This window comes from Helianthus annuus, chromosome 12 (genome assembly GCF_002127325.2).
Source record: "Helianthus annuus cultivar XRQ/B chromosome 12, HanXRQr2.0-SUNRISE, whole genome shotgun sequence".
In the NCBI taxonomy this organism is placed as follows: Eukaryota; Viridiplantae; Streptophyta; class Magnoliopsida; order Asterales; family Asteraceae; genus Helianthus; species Helianthus annuus.
The window spans coordinates 116157880-116176679 of record NC_035444.2 but is presented as its reverse complement, the minus strand read 5'-3'; the positions used below and the strand labels follow the sequence as shown (position 1 = coordinate 116176679).

Genomic DNA, 18800 nt, shown 5'->3' with positions numbered 1-18800 from the left:
TACTGATTTTTTCCATGCTATACTTTTTTGCACTAGATTTTTTGTGTTATTTTTTTACTGCATTTTTGTGCTATATTTTTTTGTACTGAATTTTTTTTTTATAAAACAAAAGGGGTGTCACATGTCACTTTCACACTCCTATTTATAAGGACCGAAATGTCATTTCTTTCTACTTATAAGGAGTGTTACATAGAATCATCACAATCTTTTTTAGGCTACGTAGACAAAATCTACTTTTTAGTGGATCATATATATAGGGAGCCGCTAGAATGAAAACCACCTCGAGTTGTAAGAACCGCGAGAACTACACCTCACGGGTGGGCGTTCACCACGATTTTTTTTTTACAACTAGATGTGTAAATTATAAACACAGCCGTAAAAAAAAAAATAAACGCCGCGGCCGGGGGGTAGTTTTTTACACCACAAGTTTGGTGAAAAAAAAAAGAAAAAAGAAAAAAAAAATAAAAACACCAAACTTGTGGTGTAAAAAACTACCCCCTCGGCCGCGGCGTTTAAATTTTTTTTTTTACGGCTGTGTTTATAATTTACACATCTAGTTGTAAAAAAAATCGTGGTGAACGCCCACCCGTGGGGTGTAGTTCTCGCGGTTCTTACAACTCGAGGTGGTTCTCATTATAGCAGCCCCTATATATATATATATATATATATTGTGGCCATTTGCACACCCTAGATCCATCTCTTTAGGCTCATCTCCACACCAACTGGTGAGGACGCCTACATGACAGACCACCCTTTGAAAACTACCCTCTGCGACACCCAATAGCCTAACACACTGTAACATCAAATTATAGCTTTTAATTCATCATTTATAACACCAAGTATAATGACAGTTGACTTCTAACCAACTAGGCGCATGTGCATTTACGTATCCTTAAATTAAAGTAATCCTTCATGACCACTATATAAGTTTTTCAGGCCTGCCCCATTGAGAGTGAGAAATATTATCTTTGTGGCTGCAATGAACGTCGGTGGCCTTGGTGATTTTTTAGATTCCGAGAATGAGCGTCCTGATCATGGTAGTGTGCTTGAAGCTATGAACGATCACCACGCTGAGTTCTTAAGGAGATTAAGAGAAAGCATTGACAGGTAAACTTATTATAAGTTATCACTGTATAAAGTGTTTGTATGATTGATATTGTGAAAAAAAGAAAAGTATAAAAGAGCACGTTAACAAGTAAAATATATAGAGCATGTCAAAAAGTCACGTTATCCAAACATCAGATACAAATATGTAATACTTAGAGGGTTTAAATGTCAATATTAAAAGTTGAAAGGTGAAATTTTCAAAAAGACAAAAATCAAATACAGTAGCCAACAACTTGCTCTATTACATATATAATAATTTCATGAATACGTACCGTATGTATTTTACGAAAGGAGATAATTTATTAAAAAATCGTAAGCAAGGAGCTCAAGACAAATACAGTACAGGAAAGGAAAAGTGCAAATACAGAAATGCAGAATAAAAAAAAAAAAACCATAATACAAACTAAAGCTCAGAGGATAAAACTCCTTCATTTATAGAAAAGTGATTTTTTCTATAAATAGGTTTTCGAACAATGATATTTGGTGAATGTGAATCTTAATCAGGAATTGATTTTAATGTACGTGATATAATTATCTAATGTTTTTGTTTGTATGGGATTTCCAGTTTCCTGCTGGCCCATGTGTTCTATTTTATGTTTATCAATAAAATAGTTGCGGTTAGAAAAAAAAAACAAAAGCAACTGATTTTTTTTTTTTTTTTGGATCATAATCAAACTATAAAATAAGGTAGTTTTTAAGAGAATAAAAGAAATAATCTAATTGTCGAAAGTTGTGAACTTTAGAAATTTAATAAATTTCCATATATATTACTTGAATCCACATAATATTTTTTTAATATAATACACTTGGTCATGACCCTTATGATCTTCCAAGTCAGTGTCATGTCACACATCTTTAATCGACCATTCAAAATCAATACACTAATGGTGTGGTCATGACTCAAACCACTATCCTTTTATTTATTTTAACTTATTTTTGTCTAAACAAAAAGGAAATGATTTTTTGAAAAATGGAAAGGAGAACCATGGTTGCCATGGTTGCCATGGTTTAATTCATGCAAACCATGGTGGATCATGTAAAGAGGTGCTTTAGCCTTCCATTTATATTCTTACGTGTCAAATCATGTCTCAACTATTATCCCCACACCCTTTAACCTAAAAATTACAATAACTGAAAACACATATTCTATACCTTTCTGGCTTTCTCACTTTTAAATTTATATATCAAACATATTCATCACCTACCCACTTTCAATCAACGGCGGCTTGTATCACCCGAGTAAAGAAGCCGAGACCACTACTCGGGACACCGGTGGCGGTGTTTCTGATAGGGGAGTGGGTATGGATGAGTATTTGGTACCAGGTATTGATATCAAATTTCTCGTATTGAATTATTTTCGGTATAGATTCAGTACCCACTTTTTTACGTTTTCGTTACTGGTACTTTCATTTTGATATGGTACGATTATTTTGCTGAATTTTACCTTCAAATACCGCTACCTATCGTACCAGTACCTTCAGTACTAATACCGAGCTCATCCCTAGTAGTAGATACCCGAATGGAAATCGGGTAGTTCTTAAGCGCTCTAATAACCAGGGTAAAGAGAATAAGAGTAAATTAGACAATTCATGCAAAATAAAACACCATCAACCCTTTGTTAATAGTAAAATAAAAGACAATGACGGATTTAGAAAAATAATTCAGGGGTATCCTAAAAATTAATTGGAGTTAGGGGTATCCTAATATATGCTCAGGGTATATATAATACATAAAACGGAGATGAATTTTTTTTTTTTACACTAATACTGTACTTCGCCGACAAAGTTGAGGGATAGTCCGGGCTACCCCTAATTACATGCTACCTCTGCCACTGATGTACATGCTATAAATAAAACACCACATGATGAACCATTTGTTATATGCAAAATAAACACCATGTACATGTTACACATAAAACACAATTGTATAAACATAACCAAAAACACCATGGACTCAGTTGCGAAGCTTGAAAATTTCCACCGGGGGGTCGGAAGGTACCGGACCTAAAAAAAAATTCTATCGCGTAGTTTCGAGGTGTATGTTCGGGTTAGACGTCGGTAATTCGGGTCGGGTCGGGTCAAACATTAATATCAAATAAAAAACGTTCTCAAACATTAATACATAATCATTGTTTAAGGAACAAACGAACAAAGACACCAAAACACATAAATTGCAGCCCTAAATTAAACCTAAAGATAAAAAGGAGAGAGGAAGGTGGGTACCCGATTCAACAAGTTTAGGGCAAAAATGCGGATCAATTTCCCCCCTAATTTTAACCTAAATCACATAAATTGTAGCCCTAAATTAAACCTAAAGATAAAAAACGCATTCCTTAACCTTATGAAGATTGAAGAAGTCGAACAAGAGTACAAGAACACAACAACGAGCAGCGTTTTGGCTTCTATTCTCGAACAAGAAGCTAAAGTCGAACAGTTCTGGAACCTGCGTTTTTCCCCCTTCTGCAATTCTGGCTTGTGGCTTCTGTTCTTCTGGTCGATGTCCCAAAGTAAACGAATTTGGGTTTTTTTTATAGGGTGGGCTTTTAAGTTGGGCTATATAATGATTTGATTTGGGTTATATAATATACATTCTAGTATTCTACCAAATATAATGATTTGGGCTATATAAATAAAAAAATTAAAACCGGGGGGTCGAAAACGTATATACCTAAAAAAAATTCTTTTATAAAATCGGGGGGTCGAAAACGTATATACCTATAAAATCCTATACGAAACGTACATATATAACACTATTGACCGAAAAGTTCGGGGGGTCGGGCGCCCCTCCCCGCCCCTTAAATCCTGCACCTCTGCATGGACTAAAAACACCTATTAGAAATGGAATTATAAATATAGCAATAGTGGAGGGTTCAAATAAGAATAAATTCTTTGTAAGAAGAAAAAAATTTCAAACAATAAGAATGCTTCATTTGTTTCATTTAATAGTTGTATATAATGTTGTTGTAAGGGTATGTTGGTAACTTTTTTTCAATATATTTAAAAAAAATAAAATTAATATAGAGTGTATAATAAATTACGAGGGGTATAGGATAACATGTAAGATAAATTTCCACATATGTAGTATAAAATTCGATAATGTGTAGTATAAAATGAAATTTACTAATTAGTTAGAGAGGGAACAATTAATGTAAAGACATGTAAACTATCTAATGTTTTATTATTATACTATTATACTCTTTTCTTTCTTTTCTTTTTAGATTGTTTTTCTTCTCATTTGATCCCCCTCCCCTCTATAATAATATGATACTCATATTAAAGATATAAAACACTCGTTATTATAATGTATTTTTTTAAAGTAGAGAGGATAGATCATGAGAGCATTCACATCCAAGGAATCTAAATATGTGTGTGTTGTTTTTAAAATATAAAGAGTATAAAAAGTGGTTGTGGGTGGAGGAGAGATAAAATGTTACTGTTCATCTGTATATTTGGGGGGACACTGTTCACCCCCTATAATTTTTTAATATATTTTGAAAGTGGTTGTGAGTGGAGGAGAGAGAAAAGTTAATGATAAAGGTATAAAAAAGTATTATTTTATTGAAGAGGAGAGATAAAATGTAGTGTTTTTTAGTGTAATTTAGAGTGAAAATATGGTGGATTGGATGTGAATGCTCTAAGAATACTACTCTTTGTGAGAAAATGATATCTAACTATTATTACATCCTAAACTCTAATAAATTACTTTTTGAGTCCTTGTGTTTTATGGGTTTTAACTAGTTGAGTCTAAAAGCAAAAAGTTTAACGACCTGAGTCCCTATAAGCATTTTTTTTAACCATTTGAGTCCAAATTTCTAATTCTATCCATCATTTTTTGGTTAAGTATTGTTAAATGACCAAAATACCCTTATAATAATTAAATAATAAAAAAAACTTTGTCTCTCTTATATACCTTTATATCTTTCTCTCTCTAAATTCATACCTCCATCTCTCCCTCTCATCATTTCACTAATTCAATTTACATCTGAAATCAAAATCGACATATATAATCAACATATCGTCGGAGATCGAGGTCGAAGAAACCACCGATCATCCACCTGCCGGAAACGGAAACGGAGAGATCACCATCTCAACTTCAAACATTAAAAGCTACTAATATAAACCTTTAATCACATATCATTGCATCATATTAAAAAATAAACAATAATGTATATACAAAACACATACATGTTTCTAACATAGCAGAAATACAATTCATATGATCAGATACTGAAACTGAACTTCTTACTAACAAAATAAAAACATATAACCGGTCCTAAACCTAAAATCTGTTAACCTAACTATGCAAAAACAATAATTCATGTGCAAAACTGAATCACCTTTTCAACAGCATGAAGAGCAGCACCATGACCACCAACACCAGCTCCAATAATAACGAGAACATAATCAAAAGCTTTAGAAGGAGTTCCGTTACCATTCAACGACACAGAAATCGTCGTATTGTGACGCAATTGTTTCAACAGAGGTGCATTGGAAGACGATTTGCATCCAATGAAGGCTTCTCTTCTGAGGCCGCAGAACCGGAGCTGAGTAGGAGTAGAAGTGTTTCTAAGGAAGAGGTCGGAAGCGGAGGAGTTGGAGGTGGCTCTGCCGAAGGATCTGGCGGTGATCGGAGAAGACGAAGAAAGTGAGAGAGAACTGATTTGTAGTTAACAATTTGGGGAAAATCAGAAATTAGGGTTTCTTTTTCTAGGGTTTCGTTGAAATTTTTTTGGGTAGGTGGAGATGGAGACAGTGGGTGGATGACAGTGGTGGTTGACGGCTGTCGGCGTGGCAGCGGTGGTGTGTAGGTGGTGGTGGTCTCGTCTGCAGGTGGTGGTTGACGGTGGTGGTTGACGGTGCGGTTTGCAGCGGTGATAGTGGTGGTTGATGGTCAACGGAAGGTGGTGATAGCGGTGGAGGTGCGGTGGGGATGGTGGTGGTGAAGTGATGGTGCGGTGGTGTTAATGGTGGTCTAGATGAGAGAGAAAGAGACAGGAGGGATGGGTGTGAAATGTTTGTGTGTACACTGTATAATAGTATATATAATTTATTTTATATTTTATATAAATATTTATGCATTAAAGACTTGTTCCTTATACTCTTGTGCATATAAGACTTGTACTTTGTGTGTAATTGACCAAATTACCCTTGTAGTTCACAAAATTGGTGGATGGAGTTAGAAATTTGGACTCAAATGGTTAAAGAAAATGCTTGTAGGTACTCAGGTCGTTAAACTTTTTTGCTTTTCGACTCAACTAGTTAAAACCCATAAAACACAGGAACTCAAAAAGTAATTTACCCTTCTTAATCCCTAAGAAATAAACCCTAAACACTAAAGGCTAACACCTAAAAGCTAAAAATTAAATGTTAAAGTTAAACCCTAAAAGCTAATCCCTAAACTCAAAAAGTGAAACCCTCGATCCTAAGAAAGAGTTTCTCATGATTCTCTAACTATGTGTGTAAAACCCCAACCTAGCAATATTACAATAAGTACAAAACATTATTTTTGTTTTATGAATATCCATGTGAATCTCTCATCATCTCTTGAGCCTTCAATCCAAGTCTTTCTGAAAATGCTTGAAAACCTAATGCACATAAGATGGAAAAATGAACACCTGGGTAAGCTTGAATTTATTAGATGGGACAACTACAATAAAATATAAAATTTCTTAATAGTATCTATATATCAAACAATATATATATAGGGAGCCGCTAGAATGAAAACCACCTCGAGTTGTAAGAACCGCGAGAACTACACCCCACGGATCGCCGTTCGCTATGATTTTTTTTTTACAAGTAGATGTGTATATTATAAACACAGCCGTAAAAAATCATGGCGAACGGCGCTCCGTGGGGTGTAGTTTTTTACACCACAAGTTTGGTGAAAAAAAAAAGAAAAAAGAAAAAAAATTAAAAACACCAAACTTGTGGTGTAAAAAACTACACCCCACGGAGCGCCGTTCGCCATGATTTTTTACGGCTGTGTTTATAATACACACGTCTACTTGTAAAAAAAAATCATGGCGAACGGTGCTTCGTGGGGTGTAGTTCTCGCGGTTCTTACAACTCGGGGTGGTTTTCATTCTAGCAGCCCCCTATATATATATATATATATATATATATATATATATATATATATAACACATATTCATGGAGTATGGGGCTTGGGTTGGGGCGTGGGTTGGGAGAAAACGCCCAAGCCACCATCGCGGGTGGGCTTGGGTTGGGGCGTGGCCCTTGGGGCTTGGCTTTCAAATCGGGCGTGGGGCGGTATGGACATGCTAGCTGGCTGCCTCCCATTCGCTCACCCGCCACGTCATAGCGGACTTTTCAAATTTTGAATTTTAAATTCAAACGGTTTGGGGGAAAACCAAACCGCCACCCGGGTCTCCCAACAACCCCTATATATTGTAACCCCCAACCCACTGGTCCCCTCATCCCAGGAACCCAACCCCACCGGCTACCCACTTTCTCGAACCCGCTAACCCACTGGTCCCCCCCATCCCACGAACCCAACCCCATCGGCTAACCCACTGGTCCCCCCATCCCACGAACCCACTATGGCATCCTGGACCCATGAAGAAGAAATGGCACTCGTCACTAGCGTCGTTGACGCTATGAAGGGGCGGCCAACGGGCCAAACAAAATATTGGCCGGAAGCATTCGCAGCCTACCGACATAACGTCGGTAACGACCGCCACAACCTCAACGCATGCCAACATAAATGGCGCGAGCTACGGCCCAAGCTCGAGCGTTTCAAGGCTTACTACGAAGTCGTTCCGAGCGGCGAGTTAAGCCACGAGGACCGGGTGGCGGTGGCGAACATAGAGTTTCGAGGCAAGGAGTGAAAGGCGTTCGACAAGATCGACCTTTTTGAAATTTATTTAACGCTCTAGGTTTGTTATTTTGTAATTTTTAGAAATTATGTAATTTTTAGGATTATGTAATTTTTAAAACTTTAATGAAGTTGTAGGTTTTTTTTATAAATGTTGTGTGATTTTTTATAAATTTTTTGTAATTTTTTTAATATTCTGTCACGCGGTGCACCCAACCCAAGCCCAACCCACGCCCCGCCATACCCCGCGGACACGTAACTAGGCGGTGGGGGGCTCCCATTCCACGTGTCAACAAATGCCCCAACCCAAACCCAACCCAAGTCCCACCATACCCCACGGTCTTAGTGCGTCACATTTAGTAGTTTAACGTATAGTTTGTTCACATTCAGTGCGTCATATAATCATATTCAATTCACATCAATTTTTAGGTGGGTCACAATCAGTAGTTCAGTGCGTGATATTTATTATTTGTTAAAATAATATATATAGGATTAGTTTCAAATAAGAATCTAGGGTCCAATTAATAACTTAGAGAACCAAATCTAGTTGTCCATTTATTTTTCCTAGAGAGAACCGATGACGGAAGCTACTTGTAATTTTGGGGGTTGGTTTTTCGAAAATGAGCCCTTAATTGGGAAGATTTAATTGAAACTGATCATGCGTCTTTTCGGGGTCATCTTTTCAAACGAAAACGATTGTTGCCAAGTTTCAATACAATTTAAACATAACTACATAAGTTTCCAATTTTACCTTTTCCATTAAAATTTAAGTTAAATTTGATGTATTCTTTTTTTTTTAACGATCAAAAACACTTTATATATACATATAAAGAGCCAGCAAGGAGCTGGAAACTACAAACAGACGGAAAAAGAACAACAAAGAGAACAATTACAAAAGATCCACAACATCAAACAAAATCCACTTCTCCCAGGAAGGTTTTTTGAGGTTAGACCGGTTGCAAATCCAAATATAGACGTCTTCCTTCACGAGCTCCACAGTCTTTAAGATAGGAATGAACCAATCGTCAAAAACTTTGACGTTCCTAGCACTCCATATTCTCCAGATTGTCACCATCACAATGGTTCGAACTAACCGTTTCCACACCTTCCCTCCCGGGTTGTCTTCAATGTGTTTTAAAAGCTCGGCCAAACTATCACAAACCAACGGGAATTTGATCCTAATCCAAGAAAGAACGTTCCACCATATACTTTTAGCCATAGACAATTGAAAAAGATATGGTCCGAGTTCTCGACGTGAATTCCGCACCGGAAACAAGAAACATCAGACAAAGAAATGCCCCTTTGAACTGAACCTTCTCTGGAAGCAATCTTGCCAAGAATGGCTCTCCACAAAAGATGATTGGCTTTTGAGGGAGCCCAACTAATCCAGTCGAAACCCGGGATGCAACTCGGATCTAGCGCCATATTTTCTTCAATATCCAGCCGCACTTGTTTGACCGAAAAGGAGTCCTCCGAATTAGTCCTCCATTTCCAGCAGCCATTACTCTCGACAATATTCATCTTTAAATTTGATGTATTCTTAATTACAATAATGTCATTAATCTAAGATCTATGATAATTTGCCATTATATTAGACCATGTCTTATAGATAATTATTATTTTAGTTTAATCTCTTCTAATTAATTATGGATAACCCTCATACTAAATATAATTTAGTTTAATATGTTATGGATAATTATTATTTAGTTTAATCTCTTTCTCATTTATAATATTATTTATTCGAATTAATTATTACTTTTATATTTATCTATTTACTTCAAATTCAAACTTAGTTATATAATTTGATATTAACTATATATTTGAACGTTTTGTTTAGTTTGGTACCAAATAAATTTTACAAAACTTAAAATAAAATTAACTAATATTATTTATCATTTATACATTATGGAGTTTTAAATAAACAGTTAAATTTATTGAGACTTTATTAACAAATTTTGCTACAACAGAATAATCTATCTATATCATTCTAAATCTTTATCTATACTATACTATATAATAAAACATTAATGTGTGACACCTGTCGTTTATTGTGGGCATTTATTTTATGATCTCGCCCCACTTCCAAACTTAACTTATATTAATACTATATAAAAAATCATTAATGTGTGAAACCTGTCGTTCATTGTAGGCATTTATTTTATGATTTTCCTGCCCCACTTCCAAACTTATCTTATATTAATTACATAAATAAATGAATAATGAGCTAATATTAAATTTTATCCTACTTTTAATTTCAAATACCTTTATTCTATTTTTCTAATAAAATATTATCTTAAATTTTAAATTGTTAATTTAAAATATTTTTAAATAAAACAAATTATTTATCGTGAAAACCAAACTTTGTATTAATATATTAAATACTTTTATTTTCACTATACAAAATTACATTTACTCGACCCGTGTAATACATGAGGTTTTTTAAGATTTAACTTTTTATTATTTGATATATAAAATCAGATTTATTTAGTTCATACAATACACAGGTTTTTAAGGATATATATTTTTTTTATTATTTAGTATAGAAAATTACATTTATTCAAACCTTGTAATACGCATATTTTTAAATATGTAACTTTTTTATTATTTGTTGTATAAAATTACATTTATTCAACACGTGTAATAAATGAGATTTTTTAAAGATGTATTATTTTATTATTTGATAAACAATATTACATTTATTCAAACTGTTATACACGTGGTTTTAAATATATAACTTTTTTATTCGGTATATAAAATTACATTTATTCAACCCATACAATATGGTTCTTATAGATATAACTTTTTAATATTTAATATAAAAAATATATTTATTCAACCCGTGTAATACACGGGGTTATAACCTAGTGTGTGTGTGTGTGTATGTATATAGGAGAGTTCATTGGGGAACACTAAAAAAGTGGGGAACCGGGGAAAACTTTTAAAAATTCAACTTAACATGTTAAAAATCAACTTTTTCTAAAATAAATTCGGTGTTTTCCTTAAATATACATGTAGAAACATTTTTAATAAAAAATAAAAAATATAAAAAATATAAAAAATGTTTAAAAAACAATTTAAAAAATATAACTTATTAAATTAACTTAACATGTTAATATTAATTTAAAAAAAATCAGTGTTTTTCCTTATAAAAATGGGTAGAAATTATTCCAATAAAAATCATTTTTGTAAAATAAATTAAGCCTTTTTAATTGTTTTTTTATATTTTTAGTTTTTGTTTTTTATTAAAAATGCTTTTAAAAGTATATTTTATAGAAATAGCTTCTATATATCTTTATATGCAAAAGCTCCAAAAAAATTGAAATTTCTTTAACATGTTATATTGAATTTTTATGACATATTTAACATGTTAAATTGAATTTTTATGATATATTTAACATGTTAAAAGCACTGTTACCCGGTTTCCCACTTTTTTAATATTCCCCATTGAACCCAACCTATATATATAGGGAAAGGGTAAAATGACAACCAACTTGAGTTGTGAGAAACAAGAGAACTAGGCCTTCCAAAAGGCCATCTTAAAAATTAAGAAAAAAAAATCACTTGTTCCGGCAAAAAAATAAAAAATATAGAAATGTGTCGCATGCAAAAATTTACATCGCCGTAAAGAAAATTTACATTAGCCGTAAACAAAATTTACATCAGGCATAACTACTGACTCGACAATTTCTTTTTATAGATGTGTTTATAACATTTTTATCAACGTTTATGCAAACAAATGGTGGCCCAAGTTGTGTAGGAAGTAGGAGTTCTCATAGTTCTCACAACTCATCTCGTGGTGGTTCTTAATTTAACTGAATCCTACATATAAACCCTCGCTCCACCACCACCAAAATACCTACCCCCCCCCCCCTAAAAAAAACTAACCCCCCAACCCAAATAATTATAAAAAGTTGCGACTTTAATGGAAAAATATAATTTATTTTTATGTTTTTAAGCTAGTTTTGGTTGTGTTCACAAGTGGTTCTCGCGATAAATGATAGTTTATAAATGATCATCACCATATATATATATATATATATATATATATATTGGGGGAGGATCATATGAGAAGAAAATTATTGAAAGAAGAAAAAGAAAAAAGGACATATTAGTAAAATACTATTTCATTTATAACTCATCTTATTAATTTTCCTCTTTTTAATTAATTAGTCAACTAATCATTAATTATCCTACATATAATCTCCAAAACCTACACATGTCAAAATTTTCCTACATATACCCTACATATTATAGAAATTTATCCTACACAGTCGAAATTTATGCTGCACACCTCAAAATATATCCTACACAACTCATAATTTATTCTACACAACTAGTAATTTATTCTACACTTTAAATTAAGTTGTTTTTTAATTTGAAAAAGTATATATTTCGAAAAGGAGTTACAAATTTAATTTAGTTAGTTATTTAAAGGGACGAATACAAATTAATGATCTATGTAAGTATACCAATATACCCTTATATTAAAATTAAATGCAAATATTAAATGAAGTAAAATGAAACATTCTTATTGGTTGAGACTTCTTCTTTTTTCTTCTTACAAAAAATTATTCTCATTTGAATTCTCCATTATACACACACACACACACACACACACACATATATATATATAGTGAAAGTGTAAAATACAATATCACTTAACATACAATACGTACGATATTGTGAAATCGCAAGTTATAAAAAAGCGTTTTCGAAATCGCATGTTGGTATTTTTGATGAAATCGCATGTTGATTTTTTGTAGCAATTTCGCATGTTGGTAATATGATGAAATCGCATGTTGGTATATCAAACAATTTCGCATGTTGGTTTTTCAGCACAAATCGCATGTCCAAAAATGAATTCGCACCAGATCGGACGACTGAGATGATCGTGTACATATTGTACGATAAGGGCCATTGTACGTTAACCTATCCCTATATATATATATATATATATATATATATATATATATATATATAGGTACGGGATCAGGAGAAAACGTCCTAAAGTGTGAGAACGGTGAGAACGCATCCTGATGGAACACGTGGCACGGGATATAATCAGGGTCTGAGGGGTTTTTTGTCTTTTTTCAATATTCTTTTTTTCCCGATTTCGTGTGTCACATGCTGCTTCATTTTTGGCGTCTGGTGTTAACTAGATTCATTAATTACTTGGTGTTTTACTGTTTTTTATCCGTCTCATTGAATTATTTTTTTTTTTTGTGTCACATAGTTAATTTTTTTGCCTTATGGCGTTTCCCATGTCATTTTTTGGCGTTCGTGGCGTTGTTAATAATTGATTACCAATGATTAATATTTTTTAAGATTACAATAATACAAAATCAAAATAAACTAATAGTCTTCTGTGGATGGGATTACATCAGAGTTGTACCCATCGCTTTGTTCCTCACTTTATTCAGATTCATCATCATATTTTAGATTGGCGTATAACGCCATCATCTCGTCTCTTCTTTGCCATAACCTATACTTGAATATCATTGCAACCCTGGATCTTGCATCGTTCGAAGGTGTTAAATCACAGACTTGTTCAAGTAGATATAGCCTCTCTGTCTTCAACATTTCCTCCATCGGCAATGAATATTTTACCCCGTGTTTATAAGTCACTTCAACCGTTCCTGCTTCTTCATGCACCACCCAACTGCTAACTATTGGTAGAGGAGTATCGCCAATATCATCATCATCATCATCATCTTCTGCCCGAAATTTTCTCTCCAATCTTCTTATTACCGTTTGAGTTCTTTCACAATCGTTGGCCATTGGAACCCCAAGGGCCATAATATCCCTCTGAACCCCTTCAGCCATACCAAGTATGGCTTTGATTGTCCTGACCTTCACCTTTCTCCTATCAGAGAACTTTAGGATGAATCGTCTCTCCGACCTTTTAAACCTCCATGCAATAACCTTAGCCATTTTTTTAGTTTTTGGCATTTTGGACAATATGTGGCCTTTTAGACAATGTTTGGTGTGTTAAGTTGTGTTCTCATGTTTTATAATGATTTTTTTCCCGCGCAGTGACAAGTAATTATAACGTTTTGAAAAGATAAATAAATTCAAATCTCCATGTATTTGGCTTTTAATATATTAAATGTTAGTAATTATGTTTCTGTCGCTTCATTTTACTGTTTGTAGTTACTGTGTTTTGCTTCAGATTCATCTGTTTATGGCTGTAACACATCCCATCTTTATGGCGTTTTGTTTTACAATGGCGTTTAGATAAAGATGGCACTTTGTTTTATTCTCTTGCATATTGTTTTAACCTTTTTTTAGATTTATTATAATAGTACTTGTCCAATGTAATTTTATTATAGTTTAGTAGTTTGGGCGTTTTATGGCATGATGGCGTTTCACAAGCATTTGCCCGTTTGGCATTTTATTATATTTTTTTATTAGAGAATTAATGTATTGTTGTTCTTAGCTGAAAATTACATAATAAACAACAGAAAAAGAATATTAAAAAAACAAATAGAAGCAATTTATGATCCAAATCTTCACTGTCATCACTCTCTTTCTTCTTTTAAAACTATAAGAACTGTCACAAATAAATGGCGTTTTGGGTTTGGCGTGGTTCTTTTTCTTGTTCGTGTGTTGAAGTGGTTTGTGGATGTTGGAGACATAGATCGACTCCGTGTGGGTGGATGCTATTTGCTCGTCATCTTCATTATCATCATCGAGGCCAAAGTAGCATTTACACTGGGATCGGTCTGTTCTCCTCATCCAAACCTTCTTCAAGAACAAAGAAGACAAAATGACACATTGGTGTCATCAGTCTTTTTTTCTTGAATTTTGTCCATCTCATGCAGGAAAATCTTACTCCCCTCACCTAACAAACCATTCAGTGAAACTTCATGCAGAACATTACTGAGTATCAAAGAAATGACGTTTGCCATTGTTGATTTCTCTAACTTTTGGCATTTTACAGTCAGTGGTATTTACGAACCATTGTGTTTTGTGTATCCTTTTGGTGTGATCAACGGAAGGTGCTGAGACGTTTCTATTTATACGATGTTTTTGGCGCGTAGTTTAGGCGGGATATTATTATAACAATAAAGGCAATTAACAATTATCCGGATGTAAGGCTTGGCATTTATATATTATGGCGTTTTACGTTTTATGGCGTTTTTGTAGGCTAAGACGTTAACTAAAACACAGAAAAAACTATGCAGTAATAAAATTGGCGTTTTGTATTTACCTGGCGTTTTATATTTCAATGGCGTTTTATGTAAGAAAGGATGTTTTACCTTTTTTACCCTTAATGAAGCGCATCCATGTAATAAAATTTATATTATTTACGAAAATACCACGCGCCAATCTAGTTCATAGATTGTTTTGATCGGACAATCCATAAGCGTTCTCACTATTCTTACACTTTTCATCGTTTTCCCTAAATCCTGACCCTATATATATATATTCACGTCTTAAAAATAGGTTAATTTAATTGATTGGTGGTAAATGTGTCATTTAACTGGTTTTAGATAAGGAAATAACTATCAATCATAAAACCACCTCCATAATTGTCATGATTTTCTCTCTCTAATCGGACACCCCAAAAACACCAAATCATACAAAAAAAAAATAACTCGATACATCAGATCTGTGGTTTCGTTATTTCTTCTTGTTTTAGAGATCAAAGATGTTTTTTCATGTGTTTTCTTCGGAATATTTGAAAGGTGTGTTTGACATTGTGTTTTAGTGGTGAATGTGTTGTTTTTTACATTAATATTGATTTAAGGATTGATGTGTTAAAGCCTATTTGTGATTAAATCTTTCATGTACATGTACTCAGTATGTTTTGTTGAAGACAATGTGTTTTTTTTTTCTTAAGTTGATTATAGTACTTTGTTTTACTACACTTGATGTTGGGTACTGGATGTGTTTATAGTAGTATCTTTTAGTGAAAACATAATGTGACGAACTGGTGATTGACTGCTAAAACATAACATCAAGAATTTCTTTATGATGAAACACAATGTGACGGACCAGTTAAGGTTACTGACTGCTAAAACACAACGTGACAAACCAGTTGTGTTTTAGTAATAATACACAATGTGACGAATCAGATGAAATACAAACTGAATGTGAATATGTTGTAACGATCTTATTATAATCGTTGATAACTGCCGCATTCGAAATCAAATAGATATTCATTTTCCTTATAATTCTCATTAGTTAGTTAAGGATATAATATACTCCATAATTAAAATACTTATCAAATTACCATCATTTCCTTTTGATTAAAATAACTAATTGACACATATCACAAAGATATGACTTCTTACACTTTGTTGGAAAAGTTATATATTAAAAAAACTACTAAACCCCTAAAAACTAAACCCTAAACTTTAGTGATAAAGCTAAACCTAAACCCAAACCTCTAAAAATTAAATACTAAAACTGAACCCAAAAAAATTAAACACAACATTTTTTCATGATCATGTCCATATAACACACATACGGTGAGGTTCACTAAGAAACCATAAAAAAGTGAGAATCAGGATACCATTAGTTTTACATACCAAAAACTCATTTTTATATATAAAAAAAAACATTTTTACCCATTTTTTATGGATTCTTAAAATTTTATGATATATTTAATATATTAAATAAATTGTTTTTCAGTTTCCCACTTTCTAATATTACCCACTGAATATATATAACTCTAAAATACGAGAACTCTATAATACCATCATTATTATTTAATTAACATTGTTATTTGTATGTATATATGTGTAAATGACGCTCATAAAAAATGCAAGAACTTAGTGGAAAACAATCAATATCATTAGTTTTATCTGTAATACAATCTTTACAATTTAAACATACATTGTTATATGCATCAATTTACATGCGTTTTTATATTATATAAATTTACACATGTGTAAATTTATCGTATAAGTTTTTATCATTTATACATGTGTAAAAAAAATACTTGATAATAGTAATTTAAAAAGAAGAGAGTAATTAATTAATCATAGATAGAACATGTATATTACATTTTCTATGTTATTCATAAGAGCATTCTCATCCAATCCATCAAATTATACATACATTCCACTAAAAATAACTCCTATATTAATATATTTTCACTAAAAACAAATACTTTTTATCTTTCCTTTTCAATTAAATAATATTATCATTACATTTTTCTCTCTCCTTCACTCACAACCACTTTCAATATATATTAAAAAATATTATACTGGGTGAACAGTGTCCCCCCAAATATACAGATGAACAGTAACATTTTCTCTCTCCTCCACTCACAACCATTTTTTATAACCTTTATAATATAAAAATTACCCTGACATATTTTGATGGTTTGGATGAGAATACTCTAAGAGTAAATTACAAGTTTTGTCCTTTATGTCTACACTAAATTGCAGGTGATGTCCTCTATCTTTAAAGTTGACGGGTTTTGCAGTTAATGTTTCAAAATCTTGCACGGTATGTTCTTTTAGCCTAACCCAGTTTATTTCTTTTGTTAAATCTGACCACCTAAGGGTATTTTTGTCCTTTTACCCTATTTATTTAATATCATTTTAAAAATAAAACAAAATAATTAATAACTCTACCTATATTCAATAATTTATGTGGGACCCATCATCCCACCCAACCCCACCCACTTCATCTTCCCCACTTTCACCACCACCACCATCATCTCCACCTTTCACCACCACCAACCACCTTTCACCGCCACCAACTGCAAATCACCACGGAAATCTTTCACCGGCACACCGCCTCCACCGGCAAATCTTCTCACTGCTCTTACCGGATGTTACACAATTACAATTTCTTAAGACCCGATTACAAGTACCCGATTAAAAACCAATAAATCTGAAATACAATTTCACCACCACCAACCACTGTTCAAACAAACACCAGGACTCTCACAACCATTGAATTTTGTCTTTTGCTCTCCCTCAAATTCTTAATCGTCATTTTCAAGTTTAGTTACATGGCTGCTTAGTTTGATTTCTTTCCACTGATAAAGGCTTCAATTGGACTCAACCAAACCATAGAAAGACGATGATCTCGAATTCAAGACGAAGACGCTACGAACCTCTTAATCTCAACAACATCCTTCGAATTTTGGCTCAGTTATTTGAATACTTCTTTCAATCTGTTCGATACAGTTCGTGAAATTGTTACTGTTCATAATCTTATGTGAATCAGATGATTTAGTTTTCAGTTTAGTGCTCATAATTTTATGCGATAAGAGCAGTGATTTACTTTTGAATATAGGTAGAGTTATTAATTATTTTGTTTTATTTTTAAAATGATGTTAAATAAATAGGGTAAGAAGACTAAAATACCCTTGGTTGATCAGATTTAACAAAAAAAAAAACTGGGCTAGGCTAAAAGGACATACCGTGCAAGATTTTGAAACATTAAGTACAAAACCTGTCAATTTTAAAGGTAAAGGACATCGCCTGCAATTTGATGTAAACATAAAGTACAAAAATTGTAATTTACTCTATTCATAATAATTAGTAATTCTGATTGTTTCTTGCAAGTTTTATCGATTCTCGTAATAGTTGGATCGAGTTCTCAAGATAACCGCAATCTAAAGACAAAAAAAAAAAAAAAAAAAAACTACCAAGTACTAACTAACAGAAAAATAAATCATACATCCGCACAATTTAAACATGTCCAAATATAAGATATTAAATTTTTCGTGATTATATAGTTTGAAGATTCATGTATATCTATTTAGTAAATTTGGTTTTTGAAATCCCCTCTTTTGTAATTTTAAGTTAAGACATAGTAACCCGATAAGGCAAACACAATTGTTTAATTAGCATACCTAGACAGAGATTTTCATTTTGAAATAATTAAATGTATCA

General features: G+C 32.9%; 1 protein-coding gene across 4 annotated transcripts in view; it reads left to right on the top strand.

The window, feature by feature from the left end:
- Positions 1-949: 949 nt before the first annotated feature.
- Positions 950-18800, top strand: part of LOC110877727 (ABC transporter G family member 39) — a 32599-nt gene continuing 14748 nt past the window's right edge. For 3 of the 4 annotated variants that reach the window (XM_035981000.1, XM_035980999.1, XM_022125920.2), the window contains exon 1: positions 950-1107. In XM_035981000.1, the coding sequence (XP_035836893.1) occupies positions 980-1107 (128 nt within the window). In that variant the 5' untranslated portion in view covers positions 950-979. Of the gene's footprint in view, positions 1108-17339; positions 17401-18800 lie in introns of all 4 variants that reach the window. The other variant, XM_035981001.1, reaches the window with a different exon arrangement.